The sequence below is a fragment of the Rutilus rutilus genome, assembly GCF_951802725.1.
Source record: "Rutilus rutilus genome assembly, chromosome: 10".
NCBI classification, from domain to species: Eukaryota; Metazoa; Chordata; class Actinopteri; order Cypriniformes; family Leuciscidae; genus Rutilus; species Rutilus rutilus.
This window is the reverse complement of record NC_140215.1, coordinates 29,254,994-29,276,305: the sequence shown is the minus strand read 5'-3', so window position 1 is coordinate 29,276,305 and position 21,312 is coordinate 29,254,994. Positions and strand designations below refer to the sequence as shown.

The window sequence follows — 21,312 nt, the reverse complement described above, 5'->3', positions numbered from 1 at the left end:
CTATTAAACCTCAAAGAAAAATTTGCATAAACAAGACAGTAACAATATTCATGATCCTTTTTTCCTTAATCTCACATATCTTTGTTTATTGACCTCCGGTCATTCAGCGCTTATTACTTTTGACTCTTGAGTTGTATGTGTAGGCTAAACCTTAATTAATGTTAATTTTGAACCTTATCTGTAAACTTTAAATACATAAAAGCAATTTAGTACATCTAAAAAAAAAACTAAAAAAAACAATGAGTTTGATTTATTGAATATCTTATTCTAAAATAAATCAAATTCTACTGTTTTATTTGCTAAAGAGTTCGATTTAATAGTAGAGTAGGAATGTGAAGGTTTTATGGTAAAACGGAATGTCATTTTTACTTTGTCGTCTATTTAGATTTTCTTTCTAACTGTGAAACTGCGATGGACAAAGTAAAAGTATAAATATGAGCAGAAACAATAATGATGTGTACAGGAAGATCAATTATAAGAGACTGCTCTGAGGTAAAGCACGTCAGAAAGAGTGTGTGTGTGTGTGTGTGTGCGCTTCTCGCTACAGCAGGGTGACGTCAGGCAAAACAGAACCCAGCCCTTCGCATAAACGAGACACGGCTAACGTTAGAGCTCTCATGCGATATAATTAATGTCGTTCAATAACTCGCATTATGAAAATGAAGTGGCTGGTTATTAACAATAATAACCTTAAACTTGCAATTCAGTGAAGAAGGATAATATATAAAACCTGAACTGGGACTATAACACATTTCATAAGCCTGACAACACTTCACTAGTCAAAATCCAGTCTTAAATGTAAACAAATGTTGAGGTGAAAGGTTTAATTCTTCCTTCTTTGCATAGCATACCATAGTCTATGCATTGTATTTGAAGCCATTAAAATTATAGCATATATATCAAACTCATTCAGCTATGTCCTATTAGCACAACTAACGTTATATTAGTCTGGTTGTGCAAGACTGTTGTGTTAGCCGTGACAGCACAGAGGTGACGTTTTAAAAAAGTGCACAAATCAAAACCACCACAAACTGAGCTTTTCCGTTGACACGAACGAGATTAATCGAGAGTTTTAGCTGCGCTCGCTAATGTGTTATCGCTAAGGAAGTTAGCCGCATGCTAACTGCTAATACTGCTTGCTGCACTACTGTTTGGACTCAAATGAGCTCATGTTTAACCCACTGGGTTTTGTTTACAAACACATCCATCCGCACGGCATCACGGCCCATCTCTCAACCTGAACCGAACATGTAAATCAGACCCACCTGCCGAGGTTTAGCCCCTGCTCTTTGTCGTTGATCGCGGTGGTGTATATCCTCCGGTAGCGCTCCGCCAGTGCTCGCCCTGAGAGAAGAAGCTGGTAGCGGCTCCGACAATCCGAGCGGGCCCCCACAACGGGACAGGAGCCCATCCCTGATCCGATCGATGCGAAGTCGTGTCCAGCTCCCGGAATAACCCTGACACCCAGCCCCATCGAGTGGGATGAGGAGGACACAATCCCGCTGCCACCGGCACCCGCTGCCGCCGCAGCAGCACACATCATCGTTTAGGGGAACAACGCATATATTAGATTACAAAGTCAATCAACAGAGCTAAAATTCCCGAGCACACCCCATATATCCGCTCCGCAAACCCGCAAAAACGCCCGGCGAATTACATCCGAGTATCTCCAATTAAAACGACGTTGACGGTTAGCCGCTCTGCTGCGACTGCGAAATACGCTTCAAAAACCAACCGTTATTTCCTCGATTGCAGGCGGTCCGACCGCGTTCAACCGCCCGAAGAGAAACGAGTCAAACGCGCGAGCTGACGTCCGTGCTTTGCGTTTATTCCTGCTGTTTTTCTTGACCCCGTAAAGACAGCAGCCCTAGTAGCGCTGCCATCTTAGCTTCATCATCCTTCCCTGTTCATGTCGCTGCTGACTGACTGTCAAGCATGCTGGGATACATTCCCATCCGTAGCACACACACCGGCTGTGGCTCAAAGCGCAGTGCGCGCACTACCTAGACACTGTTTGGGCGGTCGGACGAAGATAATGAACCACGCGCACAGAGTGCTTTCTTGCTAGGGGACTCGGTAGGCTTTGAAACGCGACCGCTGTAGTAATGGAGCGGGCGAGTTTAATAACGCAGCTTTTAGATGCTTTAACGGTCGTTTCCTATCGCAGAAGAATTTGAATTTACTGCACGATTATAAAAACACATGCAGGGCGATTATGTCCTTAGGGGGCATGGTGAAGCGTACATTCAATTTGTATGGTTATTATTTCCTGACAATAACCATGAATATCTGTCTGGTCATATTAGGCCTATTTTATAAGATGTTGTATTACTCGTTATTGTATTTACAAATTGTTCTGGAATACTTACTTCTGATTGGTCAATAGCATAATTTTGTAATAAGTGTATATTGTGCAATTAATTAATGTATGCTGCATTGTAGGCTATATTTAATTGTTTGTCCAAAGGACTCAACATTCTTTTTCCACATGATAAAATAATCTCATCAGGCCTGTCATGTTCATTTGGTGTATTTGGTCAGTGCTTACAGGTTTACCCACATTTTTTAATTCTGTCATCATTTTGTCTCCCTCATGTCAGGTTTTTCCTATTTGAGTCATTGGTCATCAAAACTCTTTGGTTTGGATATCAACATTCTTCAAAATACCATCTTTTATGTTCAAGCAGAAGAAAGAAAGTCATACAGATCTGGAATGACATGAGGGCGAGTAAATTATGACAGAATTTTCATTTTTGGGTGAACTATCAGGGTAATGCACAGTGTCAGCTGTGAAAAAATGAGTATGTAACACAAAATAAGCCTCATCATGTTAAATAATTTGCTCACACCAAAACATTAGTTTTGTTGTCAGAATGTTTTTCCGTGGATTTACGGCATGTTACCTGGCATACTGTTTCTGGTATAGGGTTACCATGAAGCACCCTTACCAATGACTTGTTATTATAACTGAGGATGTAACCTTGGAGAGTAAGAATTGGAAATCATAACAACCACAAAAAAAAAGATAACCCACAAATCTGAATATTGGGACTCGGAGTATGTGGAAATGAAGTGCACTTGGTTTTTATGGAATATACAATTGTACTTCAAATCCTCAAAGTATGTTTAAAAAAAAAAAAAAACATACTAGCAGATACTAATATTAATGAAATAAAAGCCACCTAAGTATACTTAAAGAGAGTACACTTTCTTAACACACTTAAATGCACTTTGTAATAATGTGCTAGATGTACCTACTTACTGTACTTTGATGTACTGACTAACATACTAATGAATAAAATACTTGATTCTAAAATTTTAACTGATATTACATTTGTGACGTAGAGAACACCAGCAATTTCAAACTGCATTTTTGGTTCACTGCAGATTTAAGGAGAAGATACAATGGTGTAGACTTATGAATTTGCACATGGTTTGTCTTACAGCATATTAAAAACACCACATTGACATTTAAACAACATTAAAAACTAATGTTAACTTAATGCAAAACTTATGCAATTGCATACATCACATAACATATTTTAGTTTACATAAATAGACATGTCTTGTCAGTAACCATATTTCAAAGACAGTATAAATAATTATGAAATTACGTATAAAGATGTACATAAGTGGGTCAAAAAAGCACACTAAAGTCCAGCTAATTGCACTTAATATAAATGGAAAGTTTAATTGCAATTAACTCTTTCCCCGACAGCTTTTTTTAAATGATATATTTTTTATAAAGTTGTCAGCCATCGCCAGTAATATTTGATAATGTTATGAAAAAATGTAATGGCCCCCAAAATATTTTGTTGTATGAATATCAGAACATGCAATATATCAAAAGAAAGAACAGAGCCTCTGCTTTAAAAACAAAAACGTTTTATTCTAGCTTCATGCATTCTTCATCAACAATTAAATGTGGGTAAGTTTCATTTAAAAAAAGCAACACATTGAAAAAAAAGCTACAAATGTATTTGATATAAAAAATACAAATTACCTCAGCTTAAATATAACAATACACAAATATAACAAATAATACAAGATACTGTGTGGGGGAAAATGTGTCAAAATACAATGACAAATTGCCATTCTCTGAAAATTTAACGAATATTTATTTTCTGAATCTAAAGAACATTTTTACAATTTCTTAGAAATATTTGTTTTTATTTCACCTACCCCTTCCCTTCCCCTGTTCGATAGGAATTGAAATAAGAAACTGCAAACAAAGTTTTCTCAATAATTGCTGAAATCACTAATGATAGTTAGACTATAGCTGGCTGCGGACTAGTAACTTCATTACTGTTCATATGTGTAATACCGCTATGGAGACTATTTTCAGCAGTGTTGGCATCACTTAATGCAAGATAATCCAAATAAACAAATCAAACAAGAGTCAAGTTAATACTACTGTGTGAACAAGTGATGCCTAGATCAGCCACTTCATATTTGAATGCAGAAAATCCTCTAACCCAATGCTAGATGGAGCTGTTCTCTCTGGGATCTCCAGATTGTGTGCATTCAAATTTAGGGTTGCTTAAAGCAAAGAGGGCTTCTATACTCTTTGCTTAAAGTTGATACAGGAAATCAGCTGCCTATAAAGAGGCTGACTGACACTCTGACTGACAAATAGCATTTTGTATTAATATGTATTTATTCAAAAACATGTCTTTGAAGCCTCATGGGCAGCGTGCTGACATATGGCGCCGTTGTGCTTCGGGCGACCCGAGTTCGAATCCCGGCTCGTGGACCTTTCCCGATCCTGTCCCCCGTCTCTCTCCCACCTCGCTTCCTGTCCACTCTATACTATCCTATCACAATAAAGGCAAAAAATCACCCAAAAAACATGTCTTTGAAATACTGACCCACTTCATTAAAGTAAGATTTTCCACATATTCTCTTTGTAACCCAAAGACTTTTCTCCTTGATATAAATTCTGTAATCTGACGGTACATGAAACAAAATAGAGACAGGATCTGGATGTCCATAAAACAAGAAGAGCCAGAAAAAGATAATGTGAGAGGAACTGCACATGATGTAATAAGGTCAATGAATGTCCTCTGACTGGGGACATAACCCGAATACTGAGAGATGACATTTCCCTCCTCCCTTCACTGTGTCACACACACAGACACTGGTTGTGTCAGCAGCACTGACGTCCTTTACCCTACAATCATCAACCTATAGATTCAGTAATGGTAATAGAGGTAAGACTGACAGAACATCTTCACCTCTGCAGGGAGTTCACTTCTGCCCAGTCAAAATGAAATAACTTTATTTTGTGGACAACGGTTGGACAAAAGATTTTTATCAAATTATATTTTAGATGAAAATTTACTTCTAACAACACAACATGCATTCAAATCTTAAAATTAAATATTGTTCTTAATGCAGAGAGCAGGAAAAGAATGTATACATTCTTAGATCGAAATTATTAGAATGTCACTACAGTAAATTCTTAAAATAAAAATATGACGAACTGGAGAATTTTAATCAAAACCATTTTATTTAGTTTATTGCCCCATCTAGTGGTGAGAAACGTCAGTGTTAAGGTGAAAGAATGTGGCTCTATCTATCTATCTATCTATCTATCTATCTATCTATCTATCTATCTATCTATCTATCTATCTATCTATCTATCTATCTATCTATCTATCTATCTATCTATCTATCTATCTATCTATCTATCTATCTATCTATCTATCTAGTTTTGTGAAAAACTAACTAAAAAATAGCAACATTTTCAGTAGCAGTGCATTATCATTTTAGGTTAAGAAAAACTAACTGAACATGTACATGCTTTTCAATCCACTTAATTTGACTACATATTTAGTTTGTGACTGTACTGACATTAGCATTGCTGAATGAAGCATAAATCATTCAAACATAACCAAACCAACAAGCTCTCTTAGCACAGTGGTAACCACAAAAACTTCAACAACAGAAACTCATTTAATTTGCCAACCTAAGTGAACAATAAACATGAAATGGTCTTTGTCTTTAATCAAAATTCTATAAAATAACACTTAATTTTAACTTTTAATCTCAATTCAGTCCTATGGAAATGCTGCGAGTAAAAATCCACCGATACAGTTTTAGTTAATACAACAAAAATGATTCATGTACACTGAAAGAATGAACCTGCAATTCTAAAGAGCTATTACCTGATATAACCAAATGTTTGCTGGTATGCATTCATGTATTTGGGGTGATTCAGTGATGTTAAATAATATTTTTGACTTGAATAAAACTAGTTAATTTAGATTTTTAAAAAGATTTGACATATTTGAGTGGATTGAACACAATGAAATTAAGTTGTGATAAAATGTTCTTCAATTGTGTTGCTTTAGCTCATTTTAATTAAGTTAATAAAGCAAGCAGCAAACTTTTTTCCAGTGAATCTATCTTGTTTTAAATCAAACACAATATTTCCTTAAATAAATACAATCATCGTATTAGCACTCCTCTAAATCTCGTATGTGCAAACATTAGTATTTTCATAGCCTATAAAAATGTTTTGGTGAAACATAAGAAGCAGCTTTTTGTGTCATCAAGTTTTTGTATTGTCTTTAGCATATTACGCATGTTAAAACTATTTAGTAAGGGTGTGATGAACATTAGTGTCACACCCAACAGACATGCTCTTCATATTTGCTGTAAGACATGTACTTTAGCTTACTTTTCGCAAAGAGAGCTTCACCCACCCACAGCAAAGCATAAACCTAACAAGCCACATGCTTCAGCAACAACACAACCTTTAATTTAGAACCAGCCAATCAAAATGTGAAATGCAGCCATTGCTCGTGCTCGGCTCGCACTCGTGCACACACACTCCATTAGTGAGCAACGTACATAGTCTTGGTCAGCGGCCAAATCATTCACATTATAACATATCGTACAAGAAACTACACGTGACTCAAGGCCCCGATCTTGTTCATTCTTCGATTACAAGTAAAAAGAAGTAGGAAATTCCTTTGCAGTGATGCACTGTCTGTTGTTAACGAACATCCTGATTCCTGACGCCGTGTTGCTGAGATGAATATGTAAATATTTGCCGCCAGCTTGAGAAAACAGTTAAGAAAGCATCTGATCATAACTATGAGAATATGTTTGCTCAAGCTCTGCAATTTACCGGCATCATGTTTACGGATGAGGTAATTAAAATGACACTTATGATATAGTTTGATTATAAATTATCAAAATATTTATATATATATAAATATATTTGAGACTATTATTCTATTTTCTTTGCTTGACACAATAGTATCACATGCAGCACAGAATGTCTCTTTCGGCATTATCCTTAAAATTGTCCAATTTCCTGTGTGATTGAACAGAAGAGAGGCTCTTGAGAGTGAACTTCACATTCTTTTGATTTTCTTGGCAAAACGTCCCGAGTCATTACATGAAAATTCTTACATTTAGAGTCCCTAAAGGTTCTTCATATTGGATCCCTCAGTGCCAACACTGCAAAAAAAAATGCTTCTTACTTAGTATTTTTGTCTTGTTTCCAGTCCAAATATCTAAGAATTCTTATATCAAGAAGCATTTAGGCCTACTAGAGATGTAAAATGACATAAGAAATGATATCTTGTTTTCTGAAAAAAAAAGAAAAAACACATTTTATTTTTCTTACCCCGTTGGCTGATAATTGTGCTTGTTTTAAGCAAAAACTCCATTTATGATATAATTTAACTTCTAGTAAATGCTTCTTGATTTAAGAATTTTTTAGATAGTTGGACTGGAAACAAGACAAAAATACTAAGTAAGAAAAGTGAATAAAGAACCTTTATTTTTAAGACTGGCCAAACACCACAGAAAACCTTTACGACATAACTCTGACTTCCACCGTTGCTAAAAGGTTTTGACACGGCCTTTTAAGAAGTAATAATAAATAATAATGATTTTGCACACCTGCTAACAGTTAAGGCTCTGAATAGTTTTATAAAGTTACAGTTCTGAACTACAATAATTGCTGGCAAAATATGTAACTAAATCAAATAAAAGAAACATTTAGAATGGCAGACTTTTGAACTTTTAAACCTTAAGAACAACACCCCAAGCAGTCTTATCTTGACATTGAAGGTTGTAATGGCGGCTTTCGCATAGTTTCCTAAGACAGACAATTGGCTATGTCCCAATGACATTCATTACTTAGTGCCTTTTCATCATGCCCCAGCTGACCTCATAAAACACACCCCTACTGTAAACTACGTTGCTGTGCTGACAGTTCAGGTTCAGTTGCTCTCGTATGAAGCCACACCTTTCACTGGTCCTTCCCTACCCATGTCAAATATGTAAGAGGGAAAGAGCAGTAAACGGTATATTATTCTCATCAGAACTCTATCACATCCTGCACACCTGAAATACCAAGGTATGATTGTACACACTATAGGTGTTTCTCTTGATTCTATTCTATATGTCAATCATTTTCATGGTTAATATTTTTATCCTTTATGTTAACAGTGTGATCTTACTAAAACATCTTAATTCAATTGGATTCTCTTGGCATATGGATTTATGTACACAATGTGAACAGTTAATTAAATGTTGTGTTGAGTATTTCGCAGGGCGCTTTACTAAAACAGTGTTCAATGTCAAGGTGGATTTGAAGACCATGACACTGTCTCAGATTATTGCTTTTTCAAAATAAAATTAGAATAGAGGTTTTTGTCATAAACAGGGACAGTGGTTTTCTGCTCAAATTAGTAGATCTACACAGAAGTTTAGTAGTACCTGGTCAAATATTTTATTTAAACAAAAATGCAGTAAAAACAGGAATATTGCCAAATATTATTATAAATTAAAAGAGCTGTTTTCTACTTAAATATATCTTAAAATGTCATTTATTTCTGTGATGGTAAATCTGAATTTTCAGCATCATTTCCAAAGTATTAATTTCTATATATTTTAATCTTACCACGAATATTTGAATGGTTAAAATGTTAAGCAGAAAAAAAAAAAAGAAAAAAAAAAAAAATTCAACATTGATAATATTAATATAAAGAAAGGTTTGCTGAGCAGCAAATGCAGAATGATTTATTCAGTTATTCAGTATGTGACTGAAGACTGGAGTAATGATGCTGAAAAAATTATTTCAAAATATTACTGTTTTTACTGTATTTATGTTTGATGTGTTTAATGTTTTGGTTGTTTTGTTTTGGTCAACTTTGGTTGACAGGTCTGTGTGTGTGTATATATATACAGAACATTATTTTTTTGAAAAATATTATGCATGCATATATGACTAACTTTTAGAGAATACACTATATATATATATATATATATGTAGATATACACATATATGGTGAAGTCTCTAAAAGGTAGTCATTCATAAGATACATGCATTATATATATAGTGTAGTCTCTAAAAGTTAGTCATACATGCATGCATAATATTTTTCAAAATAAATAAATTATATATATATATATATATATATATATATATATATATATATATATATATATATATATATATAAGATTGGTAAAGAGCTGTTTAAAATACTTTTAAGTGTGTAGCATGTCCATGAGTAAGTATTTAATGTCAGCTACCCAAATATGGAGCAAATATAAAAATATTTTTCAATTATCACTACCACTTTTTACAATTATTACCTTTGCTACATAAAATCCATCGAAACCTCTCAGCTGATGTTGTTAAGTGCAATACATCTGACGTTTCTTTTCAAAACATGTTGCCATGGATTCAGTGGCAGGTGTTTGAAGGGTGTGTCTCTACAGGGATCAGGACAGACTAGTTTTGGGTGTATCCAGGGAGGTATGAAGTGAAAGGACAATGCTACATCAAAACTAGGAATGGAATGTACTAACCGTAAATTGTGAAATTATGCCTTTTATGAACATGATGCTGCATTGACATACTCAATATGTCTTTTCTGGTTGCACCATCTTGTGGATAGTAGCCTATTAGTATGATATATGCAGAAGTGACTACACTGTATCCACTACAAACGTAATAATGTGTTTCGATTCCATCTTACAGCGTAAACCATGTCTTTCACTGGAAAACCATACAGTAAAGTCCAAACAGGTGAGAAGATGCATTAAAATGACATCTTTATTCGACAATCCACTTTAGACATTATACTAACTATAAGTATACTATAAGTAACTACTTGTCTAGCAGTCATTGGAGTATTAGTAGACTGTCTGCTTAATATCTGATAACACTTTATTGTGATGCTCCCCAACAGATATTCAACTGACTATATGTAACTTTGCAACTTGTCAGCTTATTCTACTAACCAGAACCCTAAAACCAACAGTATGCAACACTACTAATACTCAAATGAGAGTTAGTTGACATGTAGTTGCAAAGTTACTTACAGTTAGTAGAATGTCAAAAGTGGACCATCGAAGTAAATTGTAACCCATTGTTCTTAATATATCATATGTACATCCATAATCAAGTCATTTTATTTGCCTAATACTTTATATTGAAAACAGGTACGACTTCAAGTACTGCTAAAGCAGTAGAGGACAGCAAAAAGAAAGCATCCCTGCTGAAGGACAATAGCTGGATCAAGGCAAATGTGAACGAGGACAAGCAAGTCGAGTGAGTTTTCAACACATTCATCAATGGACAGCAAACTAGATAGATACAACTTGTTTAACACCTCTCCTCTGTTATATGGCTGCAAATCTTTCAGATGCTTTTTGTCAATGGGATTTATGTGTGTCTGACAGACTAAACAGCTGACGAGATGAATTTGTGTTTCCCATTTCCCAACAGAAGCGACCCGAACTTTGGCAAAACTGTTCTGAGCCGTTACAAGTCCAACGAAAACCTCGTCAGGTAGTTAATCTCGTCTTAACGCTTTTGTGTGTTTATCCCATGTGTTGACATAAAAAAATGTATATGAATATGAGACCCTTCTTTTTTTTCACAAAGCCCTCAAGATAAAACTAGCAAAACCGAGAGCAAAACCACCACCGTCACCACTTCACCAGGAGGTACCTCTGTCCAAGCTCTCTCTAAAAGGTAATGCACTGCTGAAGACGCACTTATCACTTTCATACAGTACATTAAACACATTACAGAGTTTACAAATGTGCATTTGAATTACACAGTACATAACATTACTCACTCTTATGGAAGCCCATCAGCGACACATAAGAAAAAAACAAGCATGCTTTAGATACTAAGTTGAAATCATGACATAAAAAGTTGACATTATGATACAAAAAGTCAGTTATGACAAAAAGTCAAAATTATGAGATAAAAAAGCCATAGATATAACAAAAAGTCATAATAATGACAAAATATATATCTTTTTAACTCATTATTATGACTTAAGGCCCATTCACACCAAGGACGATAAGTAGAATAATAAGTTAACGATAAAGATGTTCTAAAAATCTTTCTAAATGTAAAAGAATTGCAGAGTCATGACCACAACTATTGATAACGGCACAGAGAAACATTATTGTTGCACTGTAAAAAAATTCTAACCTCTCCAAGTCAAAATTTTCTAGTGACTGGTCACATCTAAATTTTTTAATTGGCCCAAGTGCAATTCTTGTTGCAATAGTCTGTTAACATAGGCTCAATGAGAAATAATACGTCAGACTAATTGAAAAATTTAGATGTGACCAGTCACTAGAAAATTTTTACTTGGGGATGTATTTTTTTTTTTTACAGTGTGGAATCACTTTCCGAAAGTTGTTTTATTTTTATTTTTTATAGCTGATGAACGATAAAAACACTGACAGCCAATCAGAATCCTTCCTGCGATATTGTCTGGTGATGTGGACTCTAATATAGTTATCATTATAGTTATCGCTTGTGGTGAGAACATGCCTTTAGGCTCTCATAATTTCTATTTTAATGACTTAGGCTCTCCTGATTTCTACTTTTATGAATTAATGTAGATAATGTCATAATTTTCACAAAACTTTTTATACTTTTTATATTTTTCATAATTATGATTTACCAAAACATTTTTTTTCTCTTATGTGTGGAAGAAATGGGCTTCCATGATATGGTGCTTTGTAAAAAGTTTATGTGATCAAATTAGATCAAAGAGTCTTACGTGATTGTTTTCATTGTGCAGATTTGGTGGCAGCCAGGACAAGCTGAATGAAACCAGGTAAAATATACACATAAATCACAACTTCCAACTGTTAATGTTTAAATCTGTCTCTGTACTTAATTTAGAAAAATAATGAAGTGTAAAATACAACACAATAATACATACTACAGTACAATAATGCTTAATCTGTTGAAGAACATGGACTTGCATTTACAATATGATTTGTCAACCATGTTTGCTGTATTTAAAACCTGTCTGCAAGCTAAAAATGCTGGGAATTTAAAACATTTTAAGAGCTCAATCATCTTTTCAACCCAACCCTACAGAACCATAGGAACTAAAACAACCGTGAGAACACAGCCCAGGTCAAGGTAAAGCCTCTGAGACACACCTGGTTAAATGAATGATTGAATGAATGAAGACAAGCTTCTTACAAAACTGATGATTGCTCTTTCAGCACTTCTACAACAACAATCAATGGTTCAAAGACTACCGAGACAACGGTGACCACTACCAAGTAAGATACTGAGAGGATATCAAAATGGCAGATCTATCATAACTATTTCACACTCTTTACTTGCATGTTATGAATGACAAGGTCAGCTTGAACTGTTCCAAACTGTGTTGTCTTCTTGTCCTCAGGCAGGATGTAGTGAAATCATTTACCAAGTCTGAAACTATCACTGATAAAGACCTGGCAGCTCTAAAGACCAAGACTTCTGGGTAAATCATGCATTTGATGTTTGATTTTTTTGTTGCATATAACAAAATATTAAAACAACTTTGATATTCAAATTCATGCTTTTCGCACAAAAAAACAACAAAAACAACATTTATTTTGGTTGTAAATTATACTGTTCAAAATTAAGATGATTATGTTATATAATTTAATGAATTTCATATCCAGTTGTGCCTTAAGTGTGCAATACTTTTCATGGTCTCTGTATGTCTCACTGCACATGTTATATGTTCCTAAAGTGACTACAAGACTGAGGTCATTACTGTGAAGTCATCAAAGGACACTGTTGATGGGTGAGTGACATAGATTATATAGGAGAAACACAATCATATAATTAAATTAATCTTAGCTTATTTACTTTAGTTTTGGTTTGTATTAACATTAAATCTATAATATGTTTTATCTAGACCCACTTCACCTCTCAAGACCACCACTAGGTACAGTAACCACAGCCTTGCTCACAGATTGCTGACTAACCTGAAATAATGAGGCTGCTCTATTAACCTCGTTTTCATTTCAATTCTAGCATCAAAACCTACACCAAGGAGGATGTTTCACCAACTAAAACAACATCATATTCTCTCCGATCCACAAAGAGGTGAGATCCTGAAAGATAATTCCAAGTAATCGCCTGTAAATGCTTTTCACTCACTGTAAGACAAAGAACATCACTGAATGCTTTTCTACAGCACTGAGGATCAACTGTTTGACACCCTCATACCAACGCCAGTCAAGTCAGCATACACAAAACCTGATAGCAGGTATGTGGCATTTGCATATTTATGAACTAAACAACTTAACATCCTATTCATTTAATTTTAATCAGAATATTAACCTCATCACGCCACAAGATTCTGTAGTCCAACAACTGATATTAAAAGATCTAGTGTTTATTGCAGAAAATAATGCACTTGTTATGTGTCTCTAAAGTGACTACAAGACTGAGGTGGTTACTGTGAAGTCATCAAAGAACATCATTGATGTGTGAGTGTCATAAATCAGTGCTTCTCAACTGAAGGGTCACGACCCACAAATGATGGACAGTAGGGGGAAACATGCTTAATGCAACCTTCAACTTTTTGTGAAAAATAAGTGTGCTTAATTGTATTCAATTGCTTGAAAGTATAGTAAGTACTTAGAATCTTAAAAGTATATTTAAAAAAAACTGTACTTGAAGATAATATGATATTAATGAAATAAAAAGCCACTTATTCGAAGAGTGTCTTAACACACTTAAGTAAACCTTTAAAAAATGCACTTTGAAATGGTGTCAAATTAAAAGTTTTACTTTAAAGTACATTTTAAATCATGATTTAATAATCTTTTGTCATTCTTTAAAACTTAAACTTCATTGTTTCAAACATGCAATTACAAATTTAAAGACATGGCATTCAAATTTCAATAGAAATGACATTAAAGTATATTTTAGTTTACCAAATACTTTTCAGTACATTTGGCATTGCACGTTAACCATATTTAAAAGACTGTAGAAGTAATTATGAAATTACATATATGTACTGAAGTCCTATGTAAATGTGTCAAAAAACTACTCTAAAGTTCAGCTAATAGCATCGAATATAATTTTAATTTAGAATACATTTTAAATGTATTATATATTTCAGTTAACATGCATTTAAGTGTCTGAAAACATTACGTTCAGTTCGCTCTCAAGTATATTCTTTTAAGTATTATTTATGTAATCAGTAATCTTCTTGTTCACAAGGGCAAGCATAAATAAAATTGCAAAAACTACATTTAGAAACCAAAATGGTAAAATGTTTTAGCTTATGGAATGTTTCATATTTCATATTGTTGGGCTTATACAGTTCATATTAATAATAATAATGAATTTCAGTGTTTGATTTTAAGGATATTTTTGTGTACTGTTAAACAGTAATCTATTTTGGTATACTGTGTCGTGTCACTACGTGTGTGTAAAATCTGTTTAATCTGATATGATCTCATAATTACATTATTATCTTTTGTGTGTGTGTGTATTAACAATGACACTGTAATTCATTTTGTCTAGACCAACTTCACCTCTCAAGACCACCTCAAGGTACAGTAAACACAGCATTGCTGACTAACCAGAAAATAACATGGATGAAGATGGCTGAAGGCTAACCTGAAAATTGTGGCTTCTCTCTTAACCTTTTAACAATTTCATTCACAGCATTAAAACCTACACCAAGGAGGATGTTTCACCAGCTAAAACAACATCCTACTCCACAAAGAGGTGAGAACCTGAAATATTGTTCACATCACAATTGTTATATTTATTGCAAAAAATAATGCAGTGTAAGGAACTGAACTTTCATTTAGAGACTGAAATGTTGCTCATTGCACATGTTATGTGTCTGTAAAGTGACTACAAGACTGAGGTGGTTACTGTGAAGTCATCAAAGGACATCATTGATGTGTGAGTGTCATAGATCAGTGTTTCTCAGCTGAAGGGTCACGACTCACAAATCTCTTGCATGTCTATTTTTGCATATTGTTTGACCTATACAGTTTATGGTAAAAGTAATAAACTTGGACGTTTGATTTTTAAGGGTATTTTGTCCTAAACACGTTTGTTGTGTTTTGTGTATGTATTAAAATCAAATCTATAATTCATTTTGTTTAGACCAACTTCACCTCTCAAGACCACCTCAAGGTACAGTAAACACAGCATTGCTGACTAACCAGAAAATAACATGGATCCAGATTGCTGACTAACCTGAAAAATGTGTCTTCTCTCTTAACCTTTTAACAATTTCATTCACAGCATTAAAACCTACACCAAGGAGGATGTTTCACCAGCTAAAACAACATCCTACTCCACAAAGAGGTGAGAACTTGAATTGTTATATTTATTGCAAAAAATAATGCAGTGCAAGGCACTGATCTTTCATTTAGTGACTGAAATGTTGCTCATTGCACATGTTATGTGTCTCTAAAGTGACTACAAGACTGAGGTGGTTACTGTGAAGTCATCAAAGGACATCATTGATGTGTGAGTGTCATATCAGTTCATCTCAACTGAAGGGTCACGACTCACAAATCTCCTATCCTGATGGGTCACTGACAACAGAGACAAAACAATACTAAATGAAAATAATAAAATGCAGCTAACCATATAATCACTCACAGAATAGCAAAATAAATAGGTTTAATCAAATTTTAAAAGGGAGGAGAAAAGCTTCCAATTTTCCAACAAATATTGTATCCCTTATGAAAAAAGAGCAATGTTTATGGAAATAATATGCTTTAAAAGTATAAACTTGTGTGAACTGTTTTCAGACACTTAATTGCGTGTTAATAGCAATTTAATGAAAATGCATTGTACTTCATTTATTTTCAGTGCAATTAACTGAACTTTAGAGTATTTTTTGACCCACACAGGACTTGAGTAGCCTACATCTTATGTAATTGCAAATACAGTTAAAGTGTATTGCTGAATGTACTTGTATGTCATGTATTTAAATATATTTGCAATTACACATTTGTAATGATGAAGTTACAATTTAGTAAGTTTCAAATATTAACTTTAAATGTAATATCAAATAATACACTACAGTTCAAATTATAAGTACTTTACTTGAGCTTTAGTATGTTAGTCAACACATCAAAAAAAGTGTAGTTCTTTAAAACATGACAATATTATGAAAACATAATGATTTAAAATATACTTTAAAAGTAAATCTTTTTATTTGACATTACTAAAGTGCACTTTTTAAAAGTGTAAGAAGCAGTCATGAAAGGACATCTAAGTGGTGTTTTATTTCATTTATTTTTATATTATCTGAAAGTACAGTTTTTTAAAATATACTTTTAAGATTTGAAGTACAGGTGCACATTCATTACAATAATTCACACTTCTTTTTCACAAGGGTAATGTTAGATTTTTTTTGCATATTTTTTGGAATATACAGTTTATGGTAAAAGTAATAAACTTCTGTGTTTGACTTTTAAGGATATTCTGTCCTAAACCACTGTAGTAGAATGTAAAATTTAACCAACTAAATTTCAGTTTCTGTTGTGTTTTTGTTTTGTTTTTGTGCGTTTATTTAACTGAAACCTGTAATTCATTTTGTCTAGACCAACTTCACCTGTCAAGACCACGTCAAGGTACAGTAAACACAGCATTGCTGACTAACCAGAAAATAACATGGATCCAGATTGCTGATTAACCTGAAAAATGTGTCTTCTCTCTTAAACCTTTTAACAATTTCATTCACAGCATTAAAACCTACACCAAGGAGGATGTTTCACCAGCTAAAACAACATCCTACTCCACAAAGAGGTGAGAACCTGAAATATTGTTCACATCACAATTGTAATATTTATTGTAGGGATGCAGCGATATGAAACTTTTGGCTGATACGATAATTGTTTATACTTGAAAGCCGATAACCGATATATTGGCCGATAAATCTAAATCCAAATTTTTATATCATTTTTGAGAGACTGATTACAAAAACAAAAGTCTCATCATTAGAACCATGTCCCAAGCACACAATTATAATGTTTTCGTTGCAATTTAATGTTGCTTACAGACTTGCACATGTTGCACTTTTAAGTGATTCCAGTCATATTTCAAGCAATTCAAAACCATCATGGCGAACATTGTGTATCTGAAGTGTCTCAGCTGAAGGAAATAATAAATAAATTTATCGGCTTTAATTTATCGGCCAAAATCTCTTATCTGGCTGATAACGATAACATTAAAAATCGGCTGATACGGATATGGTGGCTGATATATCGCGCATCCCTACTTTAGTGCAAAAAATAATGCAGTGCAAGGAACTGAACTTTCATTTAGAGACTGAAATGTTGCTCATTGCACATGTTATGTGTCTCTAAAGTGACTACAAGACTGAGGTGGTTACTGTGAAGTCATCAAAGGACATCATTGATGTGTGAGTGTCATATCAGTTCATCTCAACTGAAGGGTCACGACTCACAAATCTCTTTAGTACATCTTATGTATTTTCAAATACAGTTTAAGTGTATTGCCGAATGTATTTAAATATATTTGTAATTACACATTTGTAATGATGAAGTTACAATTAAGTAATGTCAAATTAAACACAATTATAATAATTTTTTACATGAGCTTTAGTATGTTAGTCAACACATCAAAATAAGTGCAGTTCTTTAAACTATAATTAAAACATAATGATTTATACTTTAAAGGAAAGCTTTTTCATTTGACATTATTACAAAGTGCTATTTTTTTAGTGCTATTACAAAGTGCACATAAGTGTAAGAAACAGTCATGAAAGTGCATCTAAGTGGTGTTTATTTATTTCATTGATTTTATATTATATTATCTGAAAGTACAGCTTTAAAAAAACATACTTGAAGATTTGAAGTGCACATTCAATACAATAAAACAACTTTTTTGACAAGTGTAATGTTACTACTTTTGCATATTGTTTGTCCTATACTGTTTGTGATAAAAGTAATAAACTTGGACGTTTGATTTTAAGGGTATTTTGTCCTAAACACGTTTGTTGTGTTTTGTGTATGTATTAAAATCAAATCTATAATTCATTTTGTCTAGACCAACTTCACCTCTCAAGACCACCTCAAGGTACAGTAAACACAGCATTGCTGACTAACCAGAAAATAACATGGATCCTGCTGACTAACCTGAAAAATGTGTCTTCTCTCTTAACCTTTTAACAATTTCATTCACAGCATTAAAACCTACACCAAGGAGGATGTTTCACCAGCTAAAACAACATCCTACTCCACAAAGAGGTGAGAACTGGAATTGTTATATTTATTGCAAAAAATAATGCAGTGCAAGGCACTGATCTTTCATTTAGTGACTGAAACGTTGCTCATTGCACATGTTATGTGTCTCTAAAGTGACTACAAGACTGAGGTGGTTACTGTGAAGTCATCAAAGGACATCATTGATGTGTGAGTGTCATATCAGTTCATCTCAACTGAAGGGTCACGACTCACAAATCTCCTATCCTGATGGGTCACTGACAACAGAGACAAAACAATACTAAATGCAAATAATAAAATGCAGCAAAAAAAAAAAAACTTTGTTCATTATATGATTTTAAGGATATTTTGAATAATTTAACAATATCTTAATTCAGTTGCTGTTGTTGTTTTTTGCTGTTTTGTGAGCGTATTAAACTATATCCTATCATTCTTTTTATCTAGACCCACTTCACCTCTCAAGACCACCACTAGGTACAGTAACCACAGCCTTGCTCACAGATTGCTGACTAACCTGAAATAATGAGGCTGCTCTATTAACCTCGTTTTCATTTCAATTCTAGCATCAAAACCTACACCAAGGAGGATGTTTCACCAACTAAAACAACATCATATTCACTCCGATCCACAAAGAGGTGAGATCCTGACAGATAATTCCAAGTAATCGCCTGTAAATGCTTTTCACTCACTGTAAGACAAAGAACATCACTAAATGCTTTTCTACAGCACTGAGGATCAACTGTTTGACACCCTCATACCAACATCAATCAAGTCAACCTACACAAAACATGATGACAGGTATGTTGCATTTGCATATTTATAAGGTGTGAACCCATTTTTGGCGAGTTTGACATTTGCCTTGGCTTTTAAGTAGATTAACCAGTCTTATGACTGCCAGGATAAAAACACAAAAGCAGGCGCTCATTCGTGTTTAGACTCTTTGTCAGAGCTCACAACTTGACATTAGCTTCACTCTCCGTGCAGTAGTGTTTATTTTATCATGGAATTTTATCATACCTACAGTAACGAGGATGTATCGGTCTCCAAAACCATCAAAACTGTGTATTCAACAAATGACAGGTAGGATGGTATTTCTTATTTATGCATCTTTGCCTGATACGTTATTTGTTGTTTATTACACTTCTCTATCTTTTTAAATGCATAGAAATGAGTGGAGTACTGTGACAAGTCCTACTTACACCAGATCATCATACACAGAGAGCAGGTTCGACATATGTCTTGTCAGTTAAACATTACAAGAATTACTGATTAGATTTGATGGGGTTTGTAGTCTTAGTCATGTAATTTTATCCACAGGCCCGTTGATTACCTGTCTGACTCCCTCACATCAAAAACCTCTACAACTGTGTACACATCACCGGAAAGGTATGGAAACGGAATTGAATTATGCCAGAGTTTGGTGCCATGTGTCGTGCACATGTAAAACGCTTTTCATTTTATTGCAGGACAGTGAGTTCAAAGGACATTTGCACATACTGCCAAAAAAACATGTTCACAGATGAAAAGATGATTCTGGATGACATGAATATAAACTGTCATGCACGTTGTTTCAAGGTTCGTTTTTTTAACTCATATTAAGCATATTAAAAAATATCAATATTTATGAAAATGATATGAATGGAATATGGAATATGAAAGTTTTAATGTTATTAATGGTAAAATTTTAACAAAAATTCTCTTTTTATATTGTTACTTATCAGCTAAAATGGTTTTCATAATTATTTTCTTATAATTATATTAATTCAAGAATTTATTAAGATTTTTAATTCAAGAAAAATCATTTTAAAAGAGTATTATTATTATTTGTATTATTAGTGTGGGGTGTGTAATGCGTCTCTGGGACACCTGAAGGCCGGGGACAGCTTATGGGTCTACCGTCGTGCAATTTACTGTGAGAGTTGCTTTGGTGTCACTAGGGGTAAGAAGACTATACACTCTACTATATATTTTTTTCAGTATTCTGAAACATAGGCTACTATCAATATACTTATATAAACGTTGTTTTACAGGCAAATGGATCAGCTGAGACTACATTTACCATCCATTAAGTGATGTTAAGAAAGAGACGGCAAATGAACTAGCCTTTACCAAAACTTTCCCATAGCTCTGATTTGGACTCGGGTATTTGAAGTGCATTTTTGGTGGTGGACTTCTGTCTGATTATAGACTTTGGGGCATTTATTAATTGCATTGATTGCTATACTTCCCTGATGATGTGACAAGCATCTCATCTAATTACTCAAATAAGAAGAATATTTTAAAATAAGAATAATCATATGCTCGTATGTGATAATAAATGTTTTACTTTGTGTTTTGAGTTGCTTTATTGTACTTTTTTGTCAATATTGTTATATTAAAGAATTATAAGCTATGATGATAAGAATCCGAGTTTTCATCTGATTGTTTTTATTGTTCAGATCTGGTTGAGCGTCATTCCAGAGTATAGTCATGCAGTACCTTTCACTGCTATTATGAACATGCTTCTGTTGGAAGTAGCTAAGGTATTTATATTAAAGAGACTTGCAGACTTTCAGAAATATCTTCTGATCAAGATCAGACACTTCAACTTATAACTCATGACAGGATTCCTAAGAAGATACAAATAAAGAGCTAAACTTAGCCATTGCTCAGTGAAATACTGAGAGAGTCTGCTTACATGACAGGGTCAACTTGAAGTTCATTTTGATATTATTTAATCTTTTAAAATGTTAATATCCAGATATCTATAATTTTTTCAAACATGGTGGAATGTTTTAGAGGAAGACGAACCA

The 21,312-nt window shown here is 33.9% G+C and overlaps 2 protein-coding genes across 22 annotated transcripts in view; one reads left to right on the top strand and one right to left on the bottom strand.

Moving 5' to 3' along the window:
* mycbp2 (MYC binding protein 2) overlaps nt 1–1,977 on the bottom strand; it is a 110,792-nt gene extending 108,815 nt beyond the window's left edge. For all 20 annotated transcript variants that reach the window (XM_084420735.1, XM_084420752.1, XM_084420750.1 and 17 more), the window contains exon 1: nt 1,266–1,977. In XM_084420735.1, coding sequence (XP_084276861.1) covers nt 1,266–1,543 — 278 coding nt within the window. In that variant the 5' untranslated portion in view covers nt 1,544–1,977. The remainder of the gene's footprint in view (nt 1–1,265) is intronic.
* A 6,308-nt stretch (nt 1,978–8,285) lies between these two features.
* Nucleotides 8,286–20,919, top strand: scel (sciellin). 2 transcript variants are annotated; one of them, XM_084422394.1, is made up of 35 exons: nt 8,286–8,377; nt 10,008–10,055; nt 10,472–10,580; nt 10,758–10,820; nt 10,917–11,006; nt 12,079–12,114; nt 12,384–12,428; nt 12,515–12,574; nt 12,700–12,780; nt 13,036–13,089; nt 13,204–13,233; nt 13,323–13,394; nt 13,486–13,557; nt 13,727–13,780; nt 14,826–14,855; nt 14,970–15,032; nt 15,162–15,215; nt 15,423–15,452; nt 15,564–15,626; nt 15,738–15,791; nt 16,877–16,906; nt 17,019–17,081; nt 17,644–17,697; nt 18,345–18,374; nt 18,482–18,544; nt 18,656–18,709; nt 18,965–18,994; nt 19,084–19,155; nt 19,247–19,318; nt 19,544–19,600; nt 19,686–19,745; nt 19,838–19,906; nt 19,987–20,095; nt 20,357–20,459; nt 20,551–20,919. In XM_084422394.1, exons 2-35 carry the CDS (start codon nt 10,016–10,018, stop codon nt 20,565–20,567), a joined length of 1,983 nt encoding a protein of 660 aa, XP_084278520.1. In that variant the 5' UTR covers nt 8,286–8,377; nt 10,008–10,015; the 3' UTR covers nt 20,568–20,919. The 2 variants fall into 2 exon arrangements, with proteins under 2 accessions (XP_084278520.1, XP_084278521.1); XM_084422395.1 differs by lacking the exons at nt 14,826–14,855; nt 14,970–15,032; nt 15,162–15,215; ... (1 more) ...; nt 15,564–15,626; nt 15,738–15,791.
* The last annotated feature ends 393 nt before the right edge of the window (nt 20,920–21,312 follow it).